General features: G+C 41.7%; 1 protein-coding gene and 1 long non-coding RNA gene across 6 annotated transcripts in view; both read left to right on the top strand.

Moving 5' to 3' along the window:
- The window catches only part of ankrd44 (ankyrin repeat domain 44), a 38,449-nt gene that overhangs the window by 14,608 nt on the left and 5,088 nt on the right, over positions 1-18,753 (top strand). For 2 of the 4 annotated variants that reach the window (XM_074657569.1, XM_074657571.1), the window contains exons 6-27: positions 502-589; positions 823-965; positions 1,942-2,154; positions 2,350-2,428; positions 2,517-2,631; positions 2,727-2,809; positions 6,761-6,869; positions 7,696-7,764; positions 9,117-9,257; positions 9,646-9,711; positions 10,652-10,763; positions 11,096-11,167; positions 12,164-12,365; positions 12,682-12,769; positions 12,865-12,982; positions 13,529-13,751; positions 14,369-14,456; positions 15,021-15,104; positions 15,509-15,654; positions 15,762-15,844; positions 16,086-16,168; positions 16,311-16,402. In XM_074657569.1, the coding sequence (XP_074513670.1) occupies positions 502-589; positions 823-965; positions 1,942-2,154; positions 2,350-2,428; positions 2,517-2,631; positions 2,727-2,809; positions 6,761-6,869; positions 7,696-7,764; positions 9,117-9,257; positions 9,646-9,711; positions 10,652-10,763; positions 11,096-11,167; positions 12,164-12,365; positions 12,682-12,769; positions 12,865-12,982; positions 13,529-13,751; positions 14,369-14,456; positions 15,021-15,104; positions 15,509-15,654; positions 15,762-15,844; positions 16,086-16,168; positions 16,311-16,402 (2,497 nt within the window). The remainder of the gene's footprint in view (positions 1-501; positions 590-822; positions 966-1,941; positions 2,155-2,349; positions 2,429-2,516; positions 2,632-2,726; positions 2,810-6,760; positions 6,870-7,695; positions 7,765-9,116; positions 9,258-9,645; positions 9,712-10,651; positions 10,764-11,095; positions 11,168-12,163; positions 12,366-12,681; positions 12,770-12,864; positions 12,983-13,528; positions 13,752-14,368; positions 14,457-15,020; positions 15,105-15,508; positions 15,655-15,761; positions 15,845-16,085; positions 16,169-16,310; positions 16,403-18,753) is intronic. The other 2 variants (XM_074657570.1, XM_074657572.1) reach the window with 1 other exon arrangement.
- On the top strand, positions 16,409-18,750 carry LOC141781763 (uncharacterized). 2 transcript variants are annotated; one of them, XR_012596943.1, is made up of 5 exons: positions 16,409-17,583; positions 17,634-17,791; positions 17,914-17,947; positions 18,015-18,058; positions 18,219-18,750. It is a non-coding gene; the product is annotated as an uncharacterized LOC141781763 (long non-coding RNA). The 2 variants fall into 2 exon arrangements; XR_012596942.1 differs by lacking the exon at positions 18,015-18,058 and having other exon boundaries at positions 17,914-17,934; positions 18,233-18,750.

Genomic DNA, 18,753 nt, shown 5'->3' with positions numbered 1-18,753 from the left:
CACTAACTGATAGTTTGCTGCAGCACACTGAATCCTGCTCCAGCATATTGGTGTAGTTCACCACTAAGCAGGCGGTGATGTAACCGTCCTTTGTGCTCGGATAGCTCGGAAACAGGTGGGCGAGTGCAGCTGTGTCATTAGTGGGTTGTTCATTTTGAAACGCTCCTTTTTTTCTTACATGGGATCATTCACAAATGTGCTGAGTCTAAAATTAACAATGAGAGGCGGCAGATTTCTGGAGCCAAACTGAATGAACGACTTCTTCTATTTATGCCCAACACACTCTCTCTCCAGAGTGTTTATGCAACAGCTGAGCCAAGTGATGAGATATATTTACAATGCTGTTGTATAAAGACCATCACCCACACACAAACACACACACACACACACTCACACGCACACGCACGCACACGCACACACAAACACACACACATATAAACATACAAACACAAATATATCCCTCTGATATTACCCACTAACTTCCCCTCCTCCCTCTGTCAGATGGTAAACCTCCTCCTCGCTAAAGGAGCCAACATCAACGCCTTCGATAAGAAAGATGGCCGGGCGCTGCACTGGGCAGCTTTCATGGGTAAGAGACAAAGACGTTTGTTAAAGACGTCTCACATAAGTAGATTATTCTGAGTCACCTAATAGTGGAATGACGTATTCATCAGAGCTGGAAACAAGACACAACATAACACTTTGCAAAGTTATCATGACAGATTGAAACCTGCATTACAGAAAACAAATGTAGTTAGGATTCCTTCTTTTTCTTTTTTTGCCCATGGTTTGTGTCCTCTGGTGCCCCCCCTCCCCCTGCAGGTCATTTGGATGTGGCGTGTCTGCTGGTGAGTCAGGGGGCGGAGATCAGCTGTAAGGACAAACGGGGATACACTCCCCTCCACACGGCGGCCTCCAGTGGGCAGATCGCCGTGGTCAAACACCTGCTGAACCTGGCTGTGGAGGTCAGGACACACACACACACCCACACATACACATTTGTCTCTCTATACTTGTGAGGGCCCTCCATTGACATCATGCATTTCCTAGACCAGGGGTCTGCAACCTGTGACTCTTAAGCCCCTCTCCAGTGGCTCACTGTGGATTTTTAAAAATGGAAATGAATAACTGTTTTGGTTTACATTTTCATTTTTATTTATCATTCTTGTAGGTACATGGTACGACGGTACGACGGAGTATTAGGGCCACATTAAGGGAAAATAAATAAATCTGAGATTTCGAGAATAAAGTCAGAAGTTTACGGGGAAAAAGTAGTATTATGAGTTAAAGTCATAATATTATAAAGTAGTAGTTTTACGTGTTATTTTCTTTTTTTCTTGTTAAGTTATGACTTTATTCTGGAAATCTCAGTTTTTTTCCCTCAATTTGGCCCTAATACTCCGTAGTACATTTGCACTTTGGCCCTCACTGCATTAGACTTATATATTATATACTTAGACTATAGGCTGTGTTACCTTCATCACAATGCTTAAATATTTTGCGTTTCCAGACAGATTGTTTTTTGTTTTTTTGCCTTAAATGGCTCTTTTGATAGTAAAGGCTGCTGACCCCTGGTCTAACCCCTTACCCTGACCTTAGCCATCACAAACTAAACTCTAACTTGAAGCTTAAAACCAGGTCTGAACCCTTAAACAGCCCTTTGAAGGTCTGTCCCAAAGTGAGGTCCTCACTTTCCAAAAATGTCCTCACTCCCAATGCCTAAAACTCAAATTGGTCCTCACAAAGATAGATGTACGAGTAGGCACACCCAGACTGTCTCAGCCTGCAGCTGCTTCACACATAACTCCCACACTCAACAACACGTTCTCCATGTTGAATTAGCACTGATTATGTAGCTTACTCATTTACAAACTCAACACACACACACACGTACGTGAACATAATAATAATAATAATGTCTTGTTTTCACTCTGACAACAGATAGATGAGTCCAATGCATTTGGGAACACGGCACTCCACGTGGCCTGCTTCAACGGACAGGACGCCGTCGTCAGCGAGCTGATCGATTACGGCGCCAACGTCAGCCAGGCCAACAACAAGGGCTTCACCCCGCTGCACTTTGCCGCCGCCTCCACACATGGAGCGCTCTGTCTGGAGTTCCTGGTCAACAACGGGGCTGATGTCAACGTACAGGTACGCCGGCTGCAATTTGCGTGTTATGCATTGTCAAATTAATTGTGTAAGGAAAGAATATGTCGATAAATAAGACCATAATTGAGATGATTAATATCTCCCACAATGGTTATACTTATTGCTTGTGTGTTTCTCAAACTTAAATCAACGTTTCACATTAAAACCTGAAGATCTGTCGTTTTATTTCTTCTTCAGAGTCGTGACGGAAAGAGTCCTCTTCACATGACGGCAGTTCATGGACGCTTCACTCGCTCACAGACCCTCATCCAGAATGGTGAGACCACTTTATGCTTGTTTTCTCTCTCTTAAAGTTACACCTGTTGCATATTATCCCTATTAATAAATTAACTGTTTTATTTCAGGTGGGGAGATCGACTGTGTGGACAAGGACGGGAACACTCCTCTCCACATCGCTGCCCGCTTCGGTCATGAACTCCTCATCAACACGCTCATCACCAGCGGAGCAGACTGCACAAGGTTTGTTTGTTCACAGACGTTTGGGTTAAATTATTACAACGACGAGGTATCTGGTAAATTATACTGTTGTTTCTTTTGTGCATCTTTCTCCAAAGGCGAGGAGTCTACGACATGTTCCCTCTCCATCTGGCTGCCTTGAACGCACACTCTGACTGCTGCAGGAAGCTGCTGTCCTCAGGTGAACTAAGAAACTAGTTGTAGATTTAGTTTCCTAATCAAACTTGCAACTTTTGCTTGCTTCCTCACTAAAAAGAGAGTACTATCCTTTACTGCCTTAACTTTAATTGGTGTTAAGTTCTTGTGTGTTTTAGCAGAATACACTCCAGTTTATTAGGTACACAGCTGTCATACACTTTTGTCTCTATTCTAAAACATTAACTTATTAAACAGTGGGCTTTTTATGCCACCGCGCCGGCGACAGCTCTGGCCATAGGTCTTATGTTTTCGGGTTGTCTGTACGTCCATCCCATTGCCATGATGCCTGGAGGGAATTTCTTCAATTTGGTACAAACATCCACTTGGACTCCAGGATGAACTGATTAGATCATAGAACGTATATCGCCAAGAAATGAAAGTCAGTTGTTTGTTCCATTGCAACATCAGCGCCCAGCAGCAAAGCTACGCTTCTGCCATTTTGGACGGAAAGCGACTAACGGATGCCAATAAAACGTCTGCCTAAAAAGAGCCATACAAAAGTAAAACAAAAATATTTCTATTCTATTGTCATATTCTATATATATAAAATATTATAAATATAAAAAGCATTTTCAGTCCAACATGGGTGAGTTTTGTCTCTTTGCTTCGATACTCTTTGATTGGATTTTCGTGGTCAAAGGTCAAGGTCACTGTGACCTCACGTCCGTCCCGTTCTCGTGATATCTCAGGAACTCCTTGAGCGAATTTCTTCAAATTTGGCACAAACATCCACTTGGACTCAAGGATGAACTGATTAGATTTGGGTGGTAAAAAGGCCAAGGTCACTGTGACCTCACAAACGTTTTTGGCCATAACTCAAGAATGAATTCAAATGCTAAATATTCTAACATTTGTTTGTCAAATTGGGACAATTTGACAAACAAATGTCAAACAGGATAAAATGATGTAGTGATGACATTTTGGACAGACATGGATGTAAACTGTAACTTGACTGGTTGGCGGAGGCATACAACTGCGAGGTGGTAAAAAATAGCTGATATTTCTGAGAGCACTTGAATCATCACTTTCACTACGTGGCTATGTGATGATTCAGAGTGTATTTTGCCCCAACACCATCTTCAAGTGTAGTTTCTTTCAGGGAGGTTTGGGCCTGGTTGTTTTTCTTGCTCCCAGTGGTGAATTCCTCCACAAGCACACGTATTCAGCTCCGGCCAAATTCAAGTCACAATGTTCCAGAAACAAGACAAGGCCTCACTGAGTCTAATTACTCACTGATGGGACCGCTCTCCCTCTGGAAACGAGCGTATTATTCTGTTGAATTCTCCTCTTAGAGCAATCACACTGGTGGTTGATATCTTGTTTGCATCTGAAAAGTTTTGCTTTCGGCAATGAAATAATTTGTCTCATCCCATTTCCCTATTTTGTCAGTTTCTTGACAAGGAAATTAGATTAACATTAAACAAATGTGAATAGCAGAAAGACAGCAATCCTTTTTGGCGCTTTTGTCTGGAGGCATGCAGCAGGATGAAACTCTTCATGTGGCTCTGCTGAGTTGCTGTATTGAACAACAAAGAAGTCATTTACATGTGCTTGAGCCATGCGCAGCTGCAGTGTTGCGTCTGGTCCGGACTGTTGTGAGCAGGAGTGGTGCTGAGCTTTTGTATTTTGTTGCACTCGGGAGCTAAATCAGGAGCTAAAAGTCCCTTTTTACATCTGAAGAACCATGAAGATTAGGCAAATTCTAACGATAAAGGATTTATAAAGCCACGGCACAAGACGATAACACAGCCATCGTGTTGTTCTTTGTAATGTGCGACTCGACAGTGATGTTACAAATACATTCACGTGGTAGTTAATTTTATCCTTGAACTGCATTCAACCTCTGTAGGAACAAAAGCTAGATGCGAGGAATGCTAAAAAAAATATGTCAGCATAGCATGTGTTGTCGGGGTGTAGTCTGAAGAGTTGAGGGTTTGAATGGATGTTTTGTGTACATGCAGGCCAAGCGCCTGTCTGCAAAGTATGGAAGATCTGCTGACTGTTTTCTGGTTATTCTCATGATTCAGCACATAACCACACTGAAACAATTATTCAAACTAGAAGGGCAAACGGAGAGCGCAGACCTACGCCAAGGCCGTTTTCATAGATGAAAAATAGTGCGTGTATGCGCCTCGTGATTCGGATCCGCTCCACAATATAGTGGATACTTCCTTGGCCCATGCTACACCCTTCCACCAAGTTTCATGAAAATCGGGCTGGTTGTTTTTTCGTAATCCTGCTGACAAACAAACAGAACCGAAAAACATCACCTCCTTGGTGGAGGTAGTAAAGAAGGTGCACTCTGTGGTCAGCTTCCCATCTGTTGTTCTTATTCTGGTGACCACCGGTGCTTATTTGCAACGTGAATGAATGCTGTAAATGTGTTGTGTTTGGTACAGCAGACTCCTCACTAATAGTTCCTGGACCATCAGAAAGTCCTGCCTCGGGTGCAGAGAGGTTTTGTTACTTAGGGCAGGAACTTTGGCCCAGTTACAAAACTGAAACCGAGATCTTGCAGTTGAAAGGTTTTTGCAAGGGTTGGACGACATTGTCTCAAAAAATTATAATGGTATTGCATGGTATTTTTTTAATAACAACATGTATGACAACATGATAAAACCCTGAACAATACCATGGAAAAATCGACATTGTTTGGTTGTTTAGACCTAATAGTGTGAGCGTAATTACATGTACATCACATTTAGGTAAAAAATGTCAATGAAAAGGGTAATGCCTGCACGCTAGTGATGCGCAATTCGACCAAGCTGTGTTGCTCCAGTCCACTTGTCTCTGTCCTTGTCTCAGACCTCAGTTTTGTCAATCGTGTCACTCTAATGCATAAAGTTGGCAGTTTGTGGGGCTGGTCCTGATCGGTTGATTAACACATATTTTTGCAGGCTGGGCGGTGCAGTTTGGCTCTCATAACGGGTCGGGTGGATGCATCACTACTGCACACTGACTCCAAACCACACATTTATCTAAAATAGCCAGTGTTTCGATCCCAGCATGATCTTTGTTTTGACCTGACGAAGATTGGGATCAAAATAAACAAATCTAAACATACAGACATGATGCACACATTGTGTAGTCTGAACCCAGCATTACACTTTCCAAAGATATCAATATATATATATATATATATAATATCCATCAAGAATAAACATCCATAAATCTGCTTAGAATTCATGGGGAAAAATAACACAGAACTTGCCTGAGAAGTTTTCTTCAGTATCAAAGTAATCCAGTGGTAGTTGTCTGTACATCCATGGGTACATAACTAACAGGAACTGCTAATAGCTAATTCAGCATACTTTTAATGACGTCAATATGCCAGAATATAAACAAATATAGACTTAAAAAAAATTGTAACCCACAGCTGCCTCATTGACTCCATAGCAACATTATACTTCCTGTTGACAGCCTTTTGTTATGGGAACTGGAAGGAGGTTTCAGATGCTGTTAGAGGTTTTGACGCCATTGTTATTGTGATATGACAAATCTTTTGCACAATAAAAATATGGCACACTCGTAGATGCAGTTCCTGAAAATGTTCAAAGGTTACTGGAAAAGTCCCTGAGCTGAAAAAGGGTTTTGTTACTTCTTAGTAACAACAATGCCTTAATTTGTGAATTGGTCAAAGCCACATTTTGTACTTTCTCTCTCAGATTCCTTCCTTCCTTCCTCTTAGCTCTCTCTCTCTCTCTCTCTCTGTGTAACCTGTAGCTCACAGATGTTTATGTGTTTTCCTGTATGCATGGCCACCGTCTTGCACTCTCACCTAACCTTCTCCCCCCCACCTGTTGCACTTACACCTGTCTTTCTCTCCACCTCCTCCTCTTCCTCTTCCTCTTCCTCTCTCTCACTCTCTGTGGTGGCTGCTGCTGTGTGTTGTCTCTGGCCTCCCTCCTCCGTCTCCCTGCGCTGCCCTCTTCAGGTCGGAGGTTTAGCATAATGTGTAACGACTCGGTCCTGTCTGCAGGCTTCCAGATAGATACTCCTGACAGCCTGGGGAGGACCTGCCTGCACGCTGCTGCTGCCGGAGGGTGAGACACAACTTTCTTTATATAAACATATAAATCTCTTTAAAAATAAATCTTAAAGGATCATTCTGGTTTATTGAAAAATGCCTCAACATCATCATCTCTACGATGTGAGAACTCGGCAACATCACCGCAAGCAGTCAGATGATCAGACAAACCGTTTATTCAGATCAGATCATCTAAACCACCTCATTTGAAAGTGAAACAGGAAGTTAGCTCACCTGAAATGTTGCACAGAAAAGTGAGCATGCACAACTACAACAAGTAGTCTGGAAACAGCTGGAGAAGATGGCCCAAGACAGACAAGGGTGAAAACTATTCATCAATGGCCAATGATGAGTCTAGACATCAACTTTATTCAAATGAGGAGCGTCCAACGTGACACCCCGTCTCTCAAATCGCGCCGCCACGCTACCAGAATGCATTTCACTGCTTCTTACGTAGACAATAAATAGGAAGCGTGGGATCCTGTGGACGCGTACCATAAGGGCAGACACAGATGTCACATTACTGCTCTTAGAGATGTTGTAAAATACTAGTGCAGTGTCCGTTCAAAATTTGCCCTAATTTGCACGGGAAGACTTGAAGAGAGAGCTCCTGGGGGACGGGGGGAGATGCGGCGAGCTCACCTGCAGGCATACGTCAAAAGCACACGTTGACAGTGTTGGTGTAATTACTCTCACTACCAGAGGGAGGAGACAAAAGTTCCTCGCTATAGGTTGAACCCTTAAAGCCATAACTTAAGAGAATATATGTACAGTATATATCATTTTATAGTCTGAATGGTCTTCTTGTAGTAATTGTACCTTCTACCTGCTCTCTGTTGCAGTAATGTGGAGTGTGTGAAGCTGCTCCTGAGCAGCGGTGGAGACCACAACAGGAGGGACAAGTGTGGCAGGTAAGAGAACACAACGAGCCAATGAGCCAATTAGTAGATCAACAAAACTATAAACTGACTGACAGCAAAAATACCAACCATTCTCAGGTTCCAGCATCATAGCTTTGATGTCCAGGGACTCAGAAGTTGGTACAAGCATTGTGTTGGGTGTAGTCCTTATTTGTGTCTTTTGTTAATGGGTGTAGGTAGGTGTAGGTGTGTGTGTCTGTGTCGCCTTAATTAATTAAGTCACCTATTCAGTATGTCTGTTTATTAACGGTCAGTCCGACTGGTCACACCTGTTGGTTTGTACCATTCTGCACGTTGGTACACATCTCCTATATCATTATTATAGGTGTTGACATTGATCCTAATAATAGATCGGGAGTTAGTTAGTACAGTTCAAGTCAGCGCAGTTTTCTAAAACCTTTTAGAACAATATAATAAACATTTGCTCAAGGACACCTTGTCCACATATTTATGGCTTGGCCCTTCAGTTCCAGTTAATGCTCCAGCATACTGTTTTATTTGGGATATTTCCAACTTTGTGGCAACAATTTGAAGAAGCTCCTTTTCTATTACAACATGACAAGACCCCGGTGTATAAAGACATCGTTTTCTGAGTTTATAGTGGAAGAACTTGAGCCTCAACCCCATCCAACACATCCTCTGTCCAGGCTTCATCTCCCAACATCAGTGGCTGGTGGTCAGATTTGTTGCTTTTCTTTGTCATGCGTGACAGTAAACTGAACATCTTTAGATTTGGGATAAATAAAGACAAATATAAAGAATAAAACAAAGCCATATGAAGACGTCATGTTAGGCTGTGGGAAATTATAAAAAGACATTTTCACAATTTTCTGACAAAATGATTACGTGAAAAAACTTAATCGATAATGAAAACTATTGTTAGTGGAAGCCCCTAAATTATACATTTTGTTTCTCATACACTGGATACAAAAAATCAGGACTCAAGTTAGTTAGTTACTAGCCTTTTTCTGGAGCTTTCAACCGCCTCACAGTCTTCATCAGCAGGTTTTGACTGCTGGAATAAAATGTAAAAAAAAAAAAAAACCTGTAATGAATTTGTTATTGTGAAAAGAAGCAGGATGAAGCACCATTTCATAATAATTGAAACATGTTTTGGATTGTCTAATATCTGAAATATTTTGTCTCACTTTGTCTGTATTTGATACCTGTATTAATTCATCATATTTAATTCATTATGATTAATAATATATACACTGAAATCAATAACGTTTTTTGTATCTTAATTTAATAACCAAATTAAAATTAAACATCTTGTTCACACAGATTTACACAGAATACGGCATTCATTTTAGTTTACTTCCTCTCTTCCTGTTATTTCCCAGAACCCCCCTCCACTACGCGGCCGCCAGCCGTCACTACCAGTGTCTGGAGACTCTGGTTGCTTGTGGCACGGCCATCAACGCCACCGACCAGTGGGGTCGCTCTGCCCTGCACTACGCCGCCGCCTCGGACCTGGACAGGAGGTGAGGGTTAGGGTGAAGGGAAACAAAATCTTTTCTGTCATCATTAAAAGCTAAAAGGATAATTCTTCTTATTGACGAGGAGAGAATCTGAAACGTCTTCACACCACTTCTCTGGTGTTGCAGTGAATATCTGGGTAGCTGTCTACTGTTACCACATATAGAAACATGATGGTCCACACCTTCTCTGTTTCCATGGTAACCTGGAGGTGACATCCGAGGTGGTGGATAGTCATGCATGGCCTCCAGGATTGGCAGCACAGCCAGTAGTTAGTTATCCTCTTACTTGTTGGTGTTATAGTGGGTTACCGACCATTAAAAGAGGTTGTTGTTTGAGTGTGTTGATGTTAGTTTATCTCACCCGTCTCTCCTGTTGACTCCCCCTGTACAGGCGTCGTGTTGCTCTGGAGCCAGAGAGTGAAGGAGTTCAGGCGGAGAGGGAGAAAGAGGCGGCGCTGTAAGTTCCCACTAAGAAATATATGACATTTTGACCTAATGTTAAAGAGATAGTTTGGGTGTTTTGAAGTGGGGTTGTATGAGGTACTTATCCATAGTCAGTGTATTACCTACAGTAGATGACGGTCAGCACGCCCCCAGTTTGGAAAAACAGAGAGGAGTTACCACACTGGAGCAAAGCAATGTACTGCTGTGGACAGCAAAATGTATTTTAGACACCTAAAAGAAAGGCACACCTAAAAAAATCTAAATCAGTTTGAGTGAACGCTATATTTAAAATATTTTCACCGCCAACACAAAGGAAAGAAAAAATACCAAGCAATTGTAATGTACAATCATTTTCCAAAACATTCTTTGATCAAATGGATGAAGTTTTTCCATAAAATCTAATAGAGGTCTCTAAACTTTTCCTTTAATTAAACTAGAGCGGCAACGATTAGTCGATTAGTTGAATCTGCATCTATTTGGACAACCGATTAATTGTTTTAGTACATTTTTCAATCAAAAAAATTACAACATTTGCTGTTTACAGCTTCTCAAATGTTAAGATTTGATGCTTTTTTTGGTCATGAATGATAGTAAACTGAATATTTTTGGGATTTTGGACTGTTGGTTTAATAAAACGAGACATTTGTAAATGCCATCATCGGCCCCGGGAAATTATAACAAGACATTTAATAGACAAAATGATTACTTGAGAAAATGATTGGCAGATTAATCGATGAGGATAGTATTTGTTAGTTGAAGCCCTAAACCGGCTCATTAAAACGCTTCATTTGTGAGTGTTTTGTTGATGAACACTATTGCCCCACTAATGAAATGGTGGCATTACTCACAGCTGTAGGAAATTAAAAATGAAAAGCAGATTGTGGTCCTGTTCAGTAATGTGTTTGTTTGCTGTTGTTGTGTGTTGAATGACAACTGAGATGTTTGTGTTCCAGATGTTTAGAGTTCCTGCTGCAGAGCGGAGCAACGGCGTCTCTGAAAGACAAACAGGGCTACAGTCCTGTCCACTACGCTGCAGCCTACGGACACCGGCACTGTCTGGAGCTGGTCAGTACACACACACACACACACACACACACACACACACACACACACACACACACACACACAGAGGAAATAGTTGTATGGTGACTCGAGGCGTTATCTCCATCTGTTGGCTGATCATATTTTCTCTGCATGCCACGCAACGACATTCCACTTTTCTAATGTTTCTTGTTTCAGCGTCGAGTCTGATTTGTGTCAAAAATGTACAAAATGCTTCACGTATAAATTCGTGAGAAACACAAGAGCCATTTGAGCTTGAGTATATAGTATAAAGTAAATTATGTGAGTGGACTGTCAGTAGGTTTCACGTTGATGTGTGTCGTTGTGACCTGCAGCTGCTGGACAGAGACGACTGTCACCAAGACGACCCTGAATCTCCGAACGCCAGGAGCCCGCTGCACCTCGCTGTGAGTCTCTCTCTCACACACACACAGATAGCATGAGATGTTACTGTATTACGTATGTGTTTTTCAATAGTAATACTGATACAATACCTGAGTTTTGGGACCAAAAAGTTATTAAATGTTAAATGTTGTCTAAATACAACAAAAAACGACAATTAATTATATTCAGAAACAGCTGTGTGCTCACTATAAAAAAAGCATGATTTTTATTATTTTAAAAAGAAATAAACATCACTCTTTACAATGATTCATTTTTGTTACTAAAAACAAATAACAAACACAAAGATAAATTGATCAAATAAATCATAAACCAACACATGCTGTGAGCAAATGGATCAAGTGTTTCCATAAAATCTTCAAACTTAGAAAAAATAATAATTTTAATTATATATATATATATATATATACATATAGTTTTTAATTTTTAATGTTCTAATTTCCTCAGATTAAACATTAAAGGGAACACTATGTAACATTTTGGGGGATCTATTAGCAGTAATGGAATATAATATGAATCACTATGTTTTCATTAGTGTACGCTATAATCACTTGAAACTAAGAATAGTTGTGTTTTTGTTAGCTTAGAATGAGTCCTTCATATCTACATAGGGAGGGGGTCCTCTTCATGGAGTCCGTCATGTTGCTCTGCCATGTTTCAGTAACCTTTGCCTAAATAAAAGAGTCTAAAACTGGCAAAAGTTTCATTTAAATCGGGAACTATCTGATCAGAGTAAACAAGACTATGACTCAGACCAGAGATGCGATGCCAACTTTTGCTACTTGAAAGGTTTCAATACTCGGTGCTACAGACACATTTTTGGTATTTACCATAACTGTATTGAGATTTTGTATTATCTCAGTGTCTTTTTAAGGGATGGTTGTAGTTATTAAAACTTGGATTTTGTTTTTGTTATGGTGATATCTACTAACTTTTTACCTTATTCACCTGGAGTGTCTCCCGTTAAAATGTTTTTTTTTAAAGAGTGTCTGTCTCTGCAGGCGTACCACGGCCACGCTCAGGCCCTGGAGGTGCTGCTGCAGGGGGAGAGGGAGGTGGACCAGGGGGACGAGGCGGGGAGGACCCCCCTGGCCCTGGCCGCCCTCCGGGGCCACGCCGAGTGCGTTCACACCCTCCTCGGCCAGGGGGCGTCGCCGCGCACCACCGACTCCCAGTACGGACGCAGCCCTGTCCACCTGGCAGGTGGGTTCAGTTTCATTCTCAATCTTCCTGTTTCCTCTGCCGCGTCAACATCTGTATGAACACATGTGGTACCTGGATGTGAAAGCAAACCATTGAGAGTCTTGTAAACAGTGTTTAAGAGCAGGTTATTTGTTGTAAATATTTGTTTCTGCTCAGCACACTACTCACTCTCTTTAGGATAATTTCCTGTTTTCTGCGGTGGTGAGGCAGGAATCCTCACAATCTGATGTGTCATCTAACTGACTATTAATAAATATTTCTGTCACTCTCTGTTTCTTGTTCTTCTTGCTGTCTCGCCCTCTCTGGTGTCCTCCAGTGATGAACGGTCATACGACGTGCGTGCGCCTCCTGCTGGATGAATCAGAGAGTACAGACCTCGTAGATGCTGCTGACTCTCAGGGACAGTGAGTGATTTTGATTTTATTCCTCCCATTCAAGTGTTTCCTTAACTGTTCCAGCTTTTTTTTTTACACCTCCTGTGTTTCATCCTCGTCTGCAGGACTCCTCTGATGCTGGCGGTGGCGGGAGGTCACGTGGACGCCGTGTCGCTGCTGCTGGAGCGGGAAGCCAACGTGAACGTGGCGAGTAAACACGGCCTCACTGCTCTGCACCTCGGGGTGAGCATTAACAAATTGCCTTTGTGGAGGCTTGAGTGTGCCACCAGAACAATATCTTTCAATGCACATGTGCACATCTGGGAATATTTTCTCTCTTCGTTTGGACAGTAAATCAAATTTATGAAATTACAGACACTTCAATGAATCTGAATTCCACTTTATTATCAGTTATATCTGTTCCTTTATCAATACATTTATTTGTAACAGTAACATGATTTTTACGTTTTATACTACAATTGTTTGATATTATTTGTTTATTATAATATATAATGAATATAATAAATATTAATGGATAAATAATCTAATATTTACAATATTTATTCATTATTATGTATTGTCTTATTTATATCTTTATTGTGAATATTAGTAAATGCACCAAAAGGGAAGTTTTTCCAAAGAGTTTATGTAGGTGACTAAATGTAATATTTCAGTAGCTTCCTAGAAGTCAGGAAATGAAAAGTCAGACTTTTATCTTTTATAAAATGGTTGTTATGGAAACCAGCAGCTTGATTCTGATCTATAGATCTTTTCATCTTCTCTCCCCAGCTGCTGTGTGGTCAGGAGGAGTGCATCCAGTGTCTGTTGGAGCAGGAAGCCTCGGTTTTGCTCGGCGACTCTCGAGGTCGTACCGCCATCCACCTGGCCGCAGCCCGAGGTCACGCCTCGTGGCTGAGCGAGCTGCTGAGCATCGCCTGCTCCGAACCGCCGTCCCTCCCGCCGCTGAGAGACCACAACGGGTACACGCCGCTGCACTGGGCCTGCTACTACGGTCAGTGTTCATATAGATACCTTCAGTCTGAACTCCACTGTTTTTAATCACTCTTATTTTTTTACGCTCTTCTATTATCTGAATGATTTTTCAATTGTTCGTATTTCTGCTAATATTGTTTTTATTATAAAGTAATAGTAAAGCATGATCAGTAACTAAATACATTTACTCAAGTACTGTACTTAAATATAATTCGGAGGTTCCTGTACTTCACTTGAGTATTTCCATTTTGTTACTTTACTTTTTCTCCACTACAATTTGGAGGACAATATTGTATTTTTTACTCGACTACATTTACCTGACAGCTTTCGTTACTTTGCAGATTCAGATTATTATTACAAAATATGAATCAACGAATAAATTATGATGTATTATATAGATTAAGCTACCCAGTAGTAAATAAATACATTAAAATGTTAAAGTTATGAACACATTAATTCATCACAAATTTTAATTCATTGATATAATTTTTTACTTTTGGTACTTTAAGTTAATTTAGTAAGATTTTGAATGCAGGACTAAGTTAAAGATCTGAGTACTTCTTCCACCTCTCAGTATGATAATACACTTTAAATCAAACAAGACTCTTTTCCAACACTGTGTGTTTGTGTCTGCAGGTCATGAGGGGTGTGTGGAGGTTCTGCTGGAGCAGAAAGGTTGTCGCTGTATTGACGGGAACCCGTTCACTCCTCTGCACTGTGCTGTGTAAGTCACATATGCATTAAATGTTATTTATGACCATTGTTTTTGCTGATTTTCACTGAAAAATGACAGATAGGTTTAAACAGAGTTATATTTATGTTCACGCTAGGGCTCTAAGTAATGATTATATTAACTATGAATTAGTTTTCCAATTAACTGACTCATCATTTACTCTAAAAACAAAGATGTTCAATTTTGTTGATTTGTTTTTTGATAATTTTCATTCAATTCAGTGATATAAAAGAGAAAAAAACACATTAGAGGAGCTTGAACAAGCAAATAATTGGATTTTTTTTGCTTGATAAATGATTCAATTGTAAATTATTCTACGTAGATCAGTTTATTGACTAATTATTTTATCAAAAATGTTTCTTTCTGCCCTGTTTCTTTGCAAATACCCGTGAATGGTGGTGAGGACAGATCAGAAAGTGAAAAGAAAAATGCTAAAGAGCTGCTTATTAAACTGTATTTAATCAGTTAAAACACATTGAATACTCTAAAAATGTTCCTTCATTTCCAACACTTGATTATCAGTCAGTGAAATCCTGTTTGTGTTTAAACCAACAGGGTGAACGATCACGAGCCGTGTGCATCGCTGCTGCTGGAGGCCATGGGGTCGGACATCGCTGGCTGCAAAGACGCTAAGGACAGGTAAGACTTGTGTGTGTGTTTGCACAGACTTTTTAGAAATATGTGATTCTCACAGGACAACGACGCTACAAACATATGATGATCTTATAGACCATGATGCATTGCTGTAGATTAAACTAGCCGCTCCCTATGTAGATATAAACAGCTCATTCTAAGCTAACGAAAAACACAACGATTCTTAGTTTCAGGTGATTATACACTAAAGAAAACACAGTTATGAATATTATATTACATTTCTGCTAATAGATCCACCAAACCTTTACATTCTGTTCATTTAAGTACATTTAGCTGACAATACTTGCATACTTATACTTCACTAAGGTTTTGAATGCAGGACTTTTAGTGTGGTATTAGTACTTTTACTTCAGTAAAGCATCTTTGTCTCCTCTTCCTCTCTCCTGCAGGACTCCTCTTCATGCTGCATCGTTCTCGGGTCACGTCGACTGCGTCCAGCTGCTCCTGTCCCACGATGCACCTGTCGATACTGTGGACCAATCGGGTCGCAATGCACTTATGATGGCGGCTGAGAAGGGCAGAGTCGGAGCCCTCGGTACGAAGACGTTTTTATTTTGCTTGTGATACACTGGAGTATGTTAGATCTAGTCCTATATTGTTGATTTTTTTAATGTATGGCTCTGATTCTGTCTCGTGCTCCAGAGGTGCTGTTGACCAGCGCCGGTGCCAACCTCAGTCTGACGGACAAAGACGGCAACACCGCCCTGCATCTAGCTTGCAGTAATGTAAGTCTCCACCCTCCATCTTATTTATGGTTTCTCTAGATCCCAGTGTCTTTGTGGCGTTCAACGTCAGTACTTTTCCCTTTCTTCAAACCCCTCCTGCACTCACTCATTATCACTGATCACACAGCTTCATGTTAGTTAGTTATTTAACCTTTATTTATTCAGGAAGTCTGAATTAAAATATCAGTATGAATGAATGTTTTGTTTCAGCTCTCTATAATCTGACGTCTTCTCTTTACAGGGAAAGGAAGACTGTGTGATGATGATCCTGGAGAAGCTGTCGGACACATCACTCATTAATGCCTCAAATGCAGCGCTGCAAACGTGAGTATCTTAAACTTCTGTCCATGACAAAAATATATATTTATCTCTCCGCACAAAATGTGGGATTCAAGGCAAACAAGAAATGTTCCTATTCGTGTCACTGGGACTAAATAAATACGAAAACCTTCCGTCTGTCCGTCAGTCCTCTCCACCTGGCGGCTCGTAGCGGTCTGAAGAAGGCGGTCCAGGAGCTGCTGTCCAGAGGAGCCAACGTTCAGACGGTGGATGAGAACGGTAGGACAATGAACCTGGTCTGGAACCTGGTCCCACTTTATAGGCTCTAGCCGCATGCAGTGATCATTGGTCAGCATGAATGTTGTCCTGCGTTACAGCATGAACTTGACTAATGAATGATTTTGATATGATTTATTTCCATGTGCGCTGCAAATGAATATCTTTAAAAGAGGGTTCCCACGGGTCATGGACTTAATTTAGACAAGATGTTCCAGGATTTTACAAATGAGTCTTCTCCGCCACTGTTTCGCCCTGGTTTTAAACTATATTTTGGGCTTTTTTATTTGATAGCGACAGTAGAACAATATGCAACAAATGTCCCTAACCAGTAAGTTCAGGCATTGTAAATCCATGATACCCTGTTCAAATTCATAGCAAGAATCATAATCCTTTTATTTAAAATCATCCCTTCCCTGATTTAGGCTCACGATCGACAGTTAAAAATATATATATATCAAATTTAATGCAGCAGAATGAGAAATATCTTCTTTCTGCATTCTTCCTGGCGACTACATTACCCACAATGCATCTTGACCACTGACAGTTCATTCAGATATTCTTACAAACTCTTCACCCTCAGATTTGTATACAACTTTTGTCCCAGGTGCAGTAGTCCTCCCCCTGTGAATAGACTTTAATATGTAAAATAATTCAGACGGTGGGTGTTGAAAGGTCAAATGGGGAGAGGGGGAGTTAAATCTTTTAAAAATGATAAAAGTCATGGAGACGTGCTGGAGTTTTACCTCCTGGCTGACTGTGGGAACCCTGAATTTAAACTGTATTCAAGCTGCTTCGTTGCTTTTTATTGGATGTATTTGTGGTGCAGTGATAGACTTCAGCTGTGGGTGTCACTGTGTGCTCTGTGTCTATGCCCGTCATGTCTGTGTACCCTCCGTCATGTAGGGCTGGGCGATACGCAACAAAAATCTGTGGGTTAAATGTTCAGTAGTAAGGCAAAACCACATGTGAGATGTCACAAGTTAACTTTATTTGGTTCATCACATACAGGTACATACATCACATGGTTATGATACACGTCTTGAGGAGTTGTAGAATTTACACAGCTGTAATGCTCGTCACGCCCGGTCGCTCAATCCTGGAGTTGTTAGAGGAGATGTGAGGAGGAGATGGGAAGGGAGGATGTGTGAGGAAGAGGTGTAAGGAGGAGTTGTGAGGAAGGTGTGAGGAGGAGATGTGAGGGGAGGAGGTGTGAGGAAGGTGTGAGGAGGAGGTGTGAGGGAGGTAGGTGTGAGGGAGGTAGGTAAGTGTGAGGGAAGGTAGGTGTGAGGATGAGGTGTGAGGAGGAGTTGTGAGGAAGGTAGGTGTGAGGGAGGTAGGTAAGTGTGAGGAGGAGGTGTGAGGTAGGTAGGTGTGAGGAGGAGTTTTGAGGTAGGTTAGTGTGAGGAGGAGTTGTGAGGGAGGTAGGTAAGTGTGAGGAGGAGGTGTGAGGTAGGTAGGTGTGAGGTAGGTAGGTGTGAGGAGGAGTTGTGAGGGAGGTAGGTAAGTGTGAGGATGAGGTGTGAGGAGGAGAGGTGAGGAAGGTAGGTGTGAGGAGAAGGTGTGAGGAAGGTGTGAGGAGGAGGTGTGAGGGAGGTAGGTGTGAGGGAGGTAGGTAAGTGTGAGGAGGAGGTGTGAGGTAGGTAGGTGTGAGGAGGAGTTTTGAGGTAGGTTAGTGTGAGGAGGAGTTGTGAGGTAGGTAGGTGTGAGGGAGGTAGGTAAGTGTGAGGATGAGGTGTGAGGGAGGTAGGTAAGTGTGAGGAGGAGTTGTGAGGTAGGAAGTGTGAGGAGGAGTTGTGAGGTAGGAAGTGTGAGGAAGGTAGGTGTGAGGAGGTGTGAGGAGGTGTGAGGTAGGTGTGAGGAAGGTAGATGTGAGGAGAAGGTGTGAGGAAGGTAGGTGAGAAGGAAGTATGAGGGAGGTGAAGAAGCAGTCATGAGGGTGGATGGAGCTGTGACATACCTTTTGTATTTAGAGACTGGCTCCTGCTTTGCTTCGGTCCAGAACACAAAGAGTGAGTTGGGTCTGGTTGGTGTTTAGACAGCAGAGGGAGCGTAGAGACTGTGAGAGGAGAGAGAAGCAGAATCTTTATGCAACACAACATTAAACTACATGGATATAAACGGTCTCATGTTATCTCTCTATGTGTCGCTCAGCTCTGCCTTCATGTCTGTGTAATGTCAGCTGGCTGAACACTAATGGAATGCTGCTCCGTCCCTCCTTTGTCTTCTGCTCCTGTTTCTGCTTCGCCTTCCTCGCTTCCTCCATGTCTACGTCTCGCCCTCCTCTTCCTCCTTTCTCCCTCTCCTCTCTGTCCCCCCTCTCTCCCTCTCTTTTTCTCTCTCTTTCTCTCTCT

This window comes from Sebastes fasciatus, chromosome 14 (genome assembly GCF_043250625.1).
Source record: "Sebastes fasciatus isolate fSebFas1 chromosome 14, fSebFas1.pri, whole genome shotgun sequence".
NCBI classification, from domain to species: domain Eukaryota; kingdom Metazoa; phylum Chordata; class Actinopteri; order Perciformes; family Sebastidae; genus Sebastes; species Sebastes fasciatus.
Note: the sequence above shows the minus strand (reverse complement) of the source record. Positions and strands in the feature narration are given on the sequence as shown.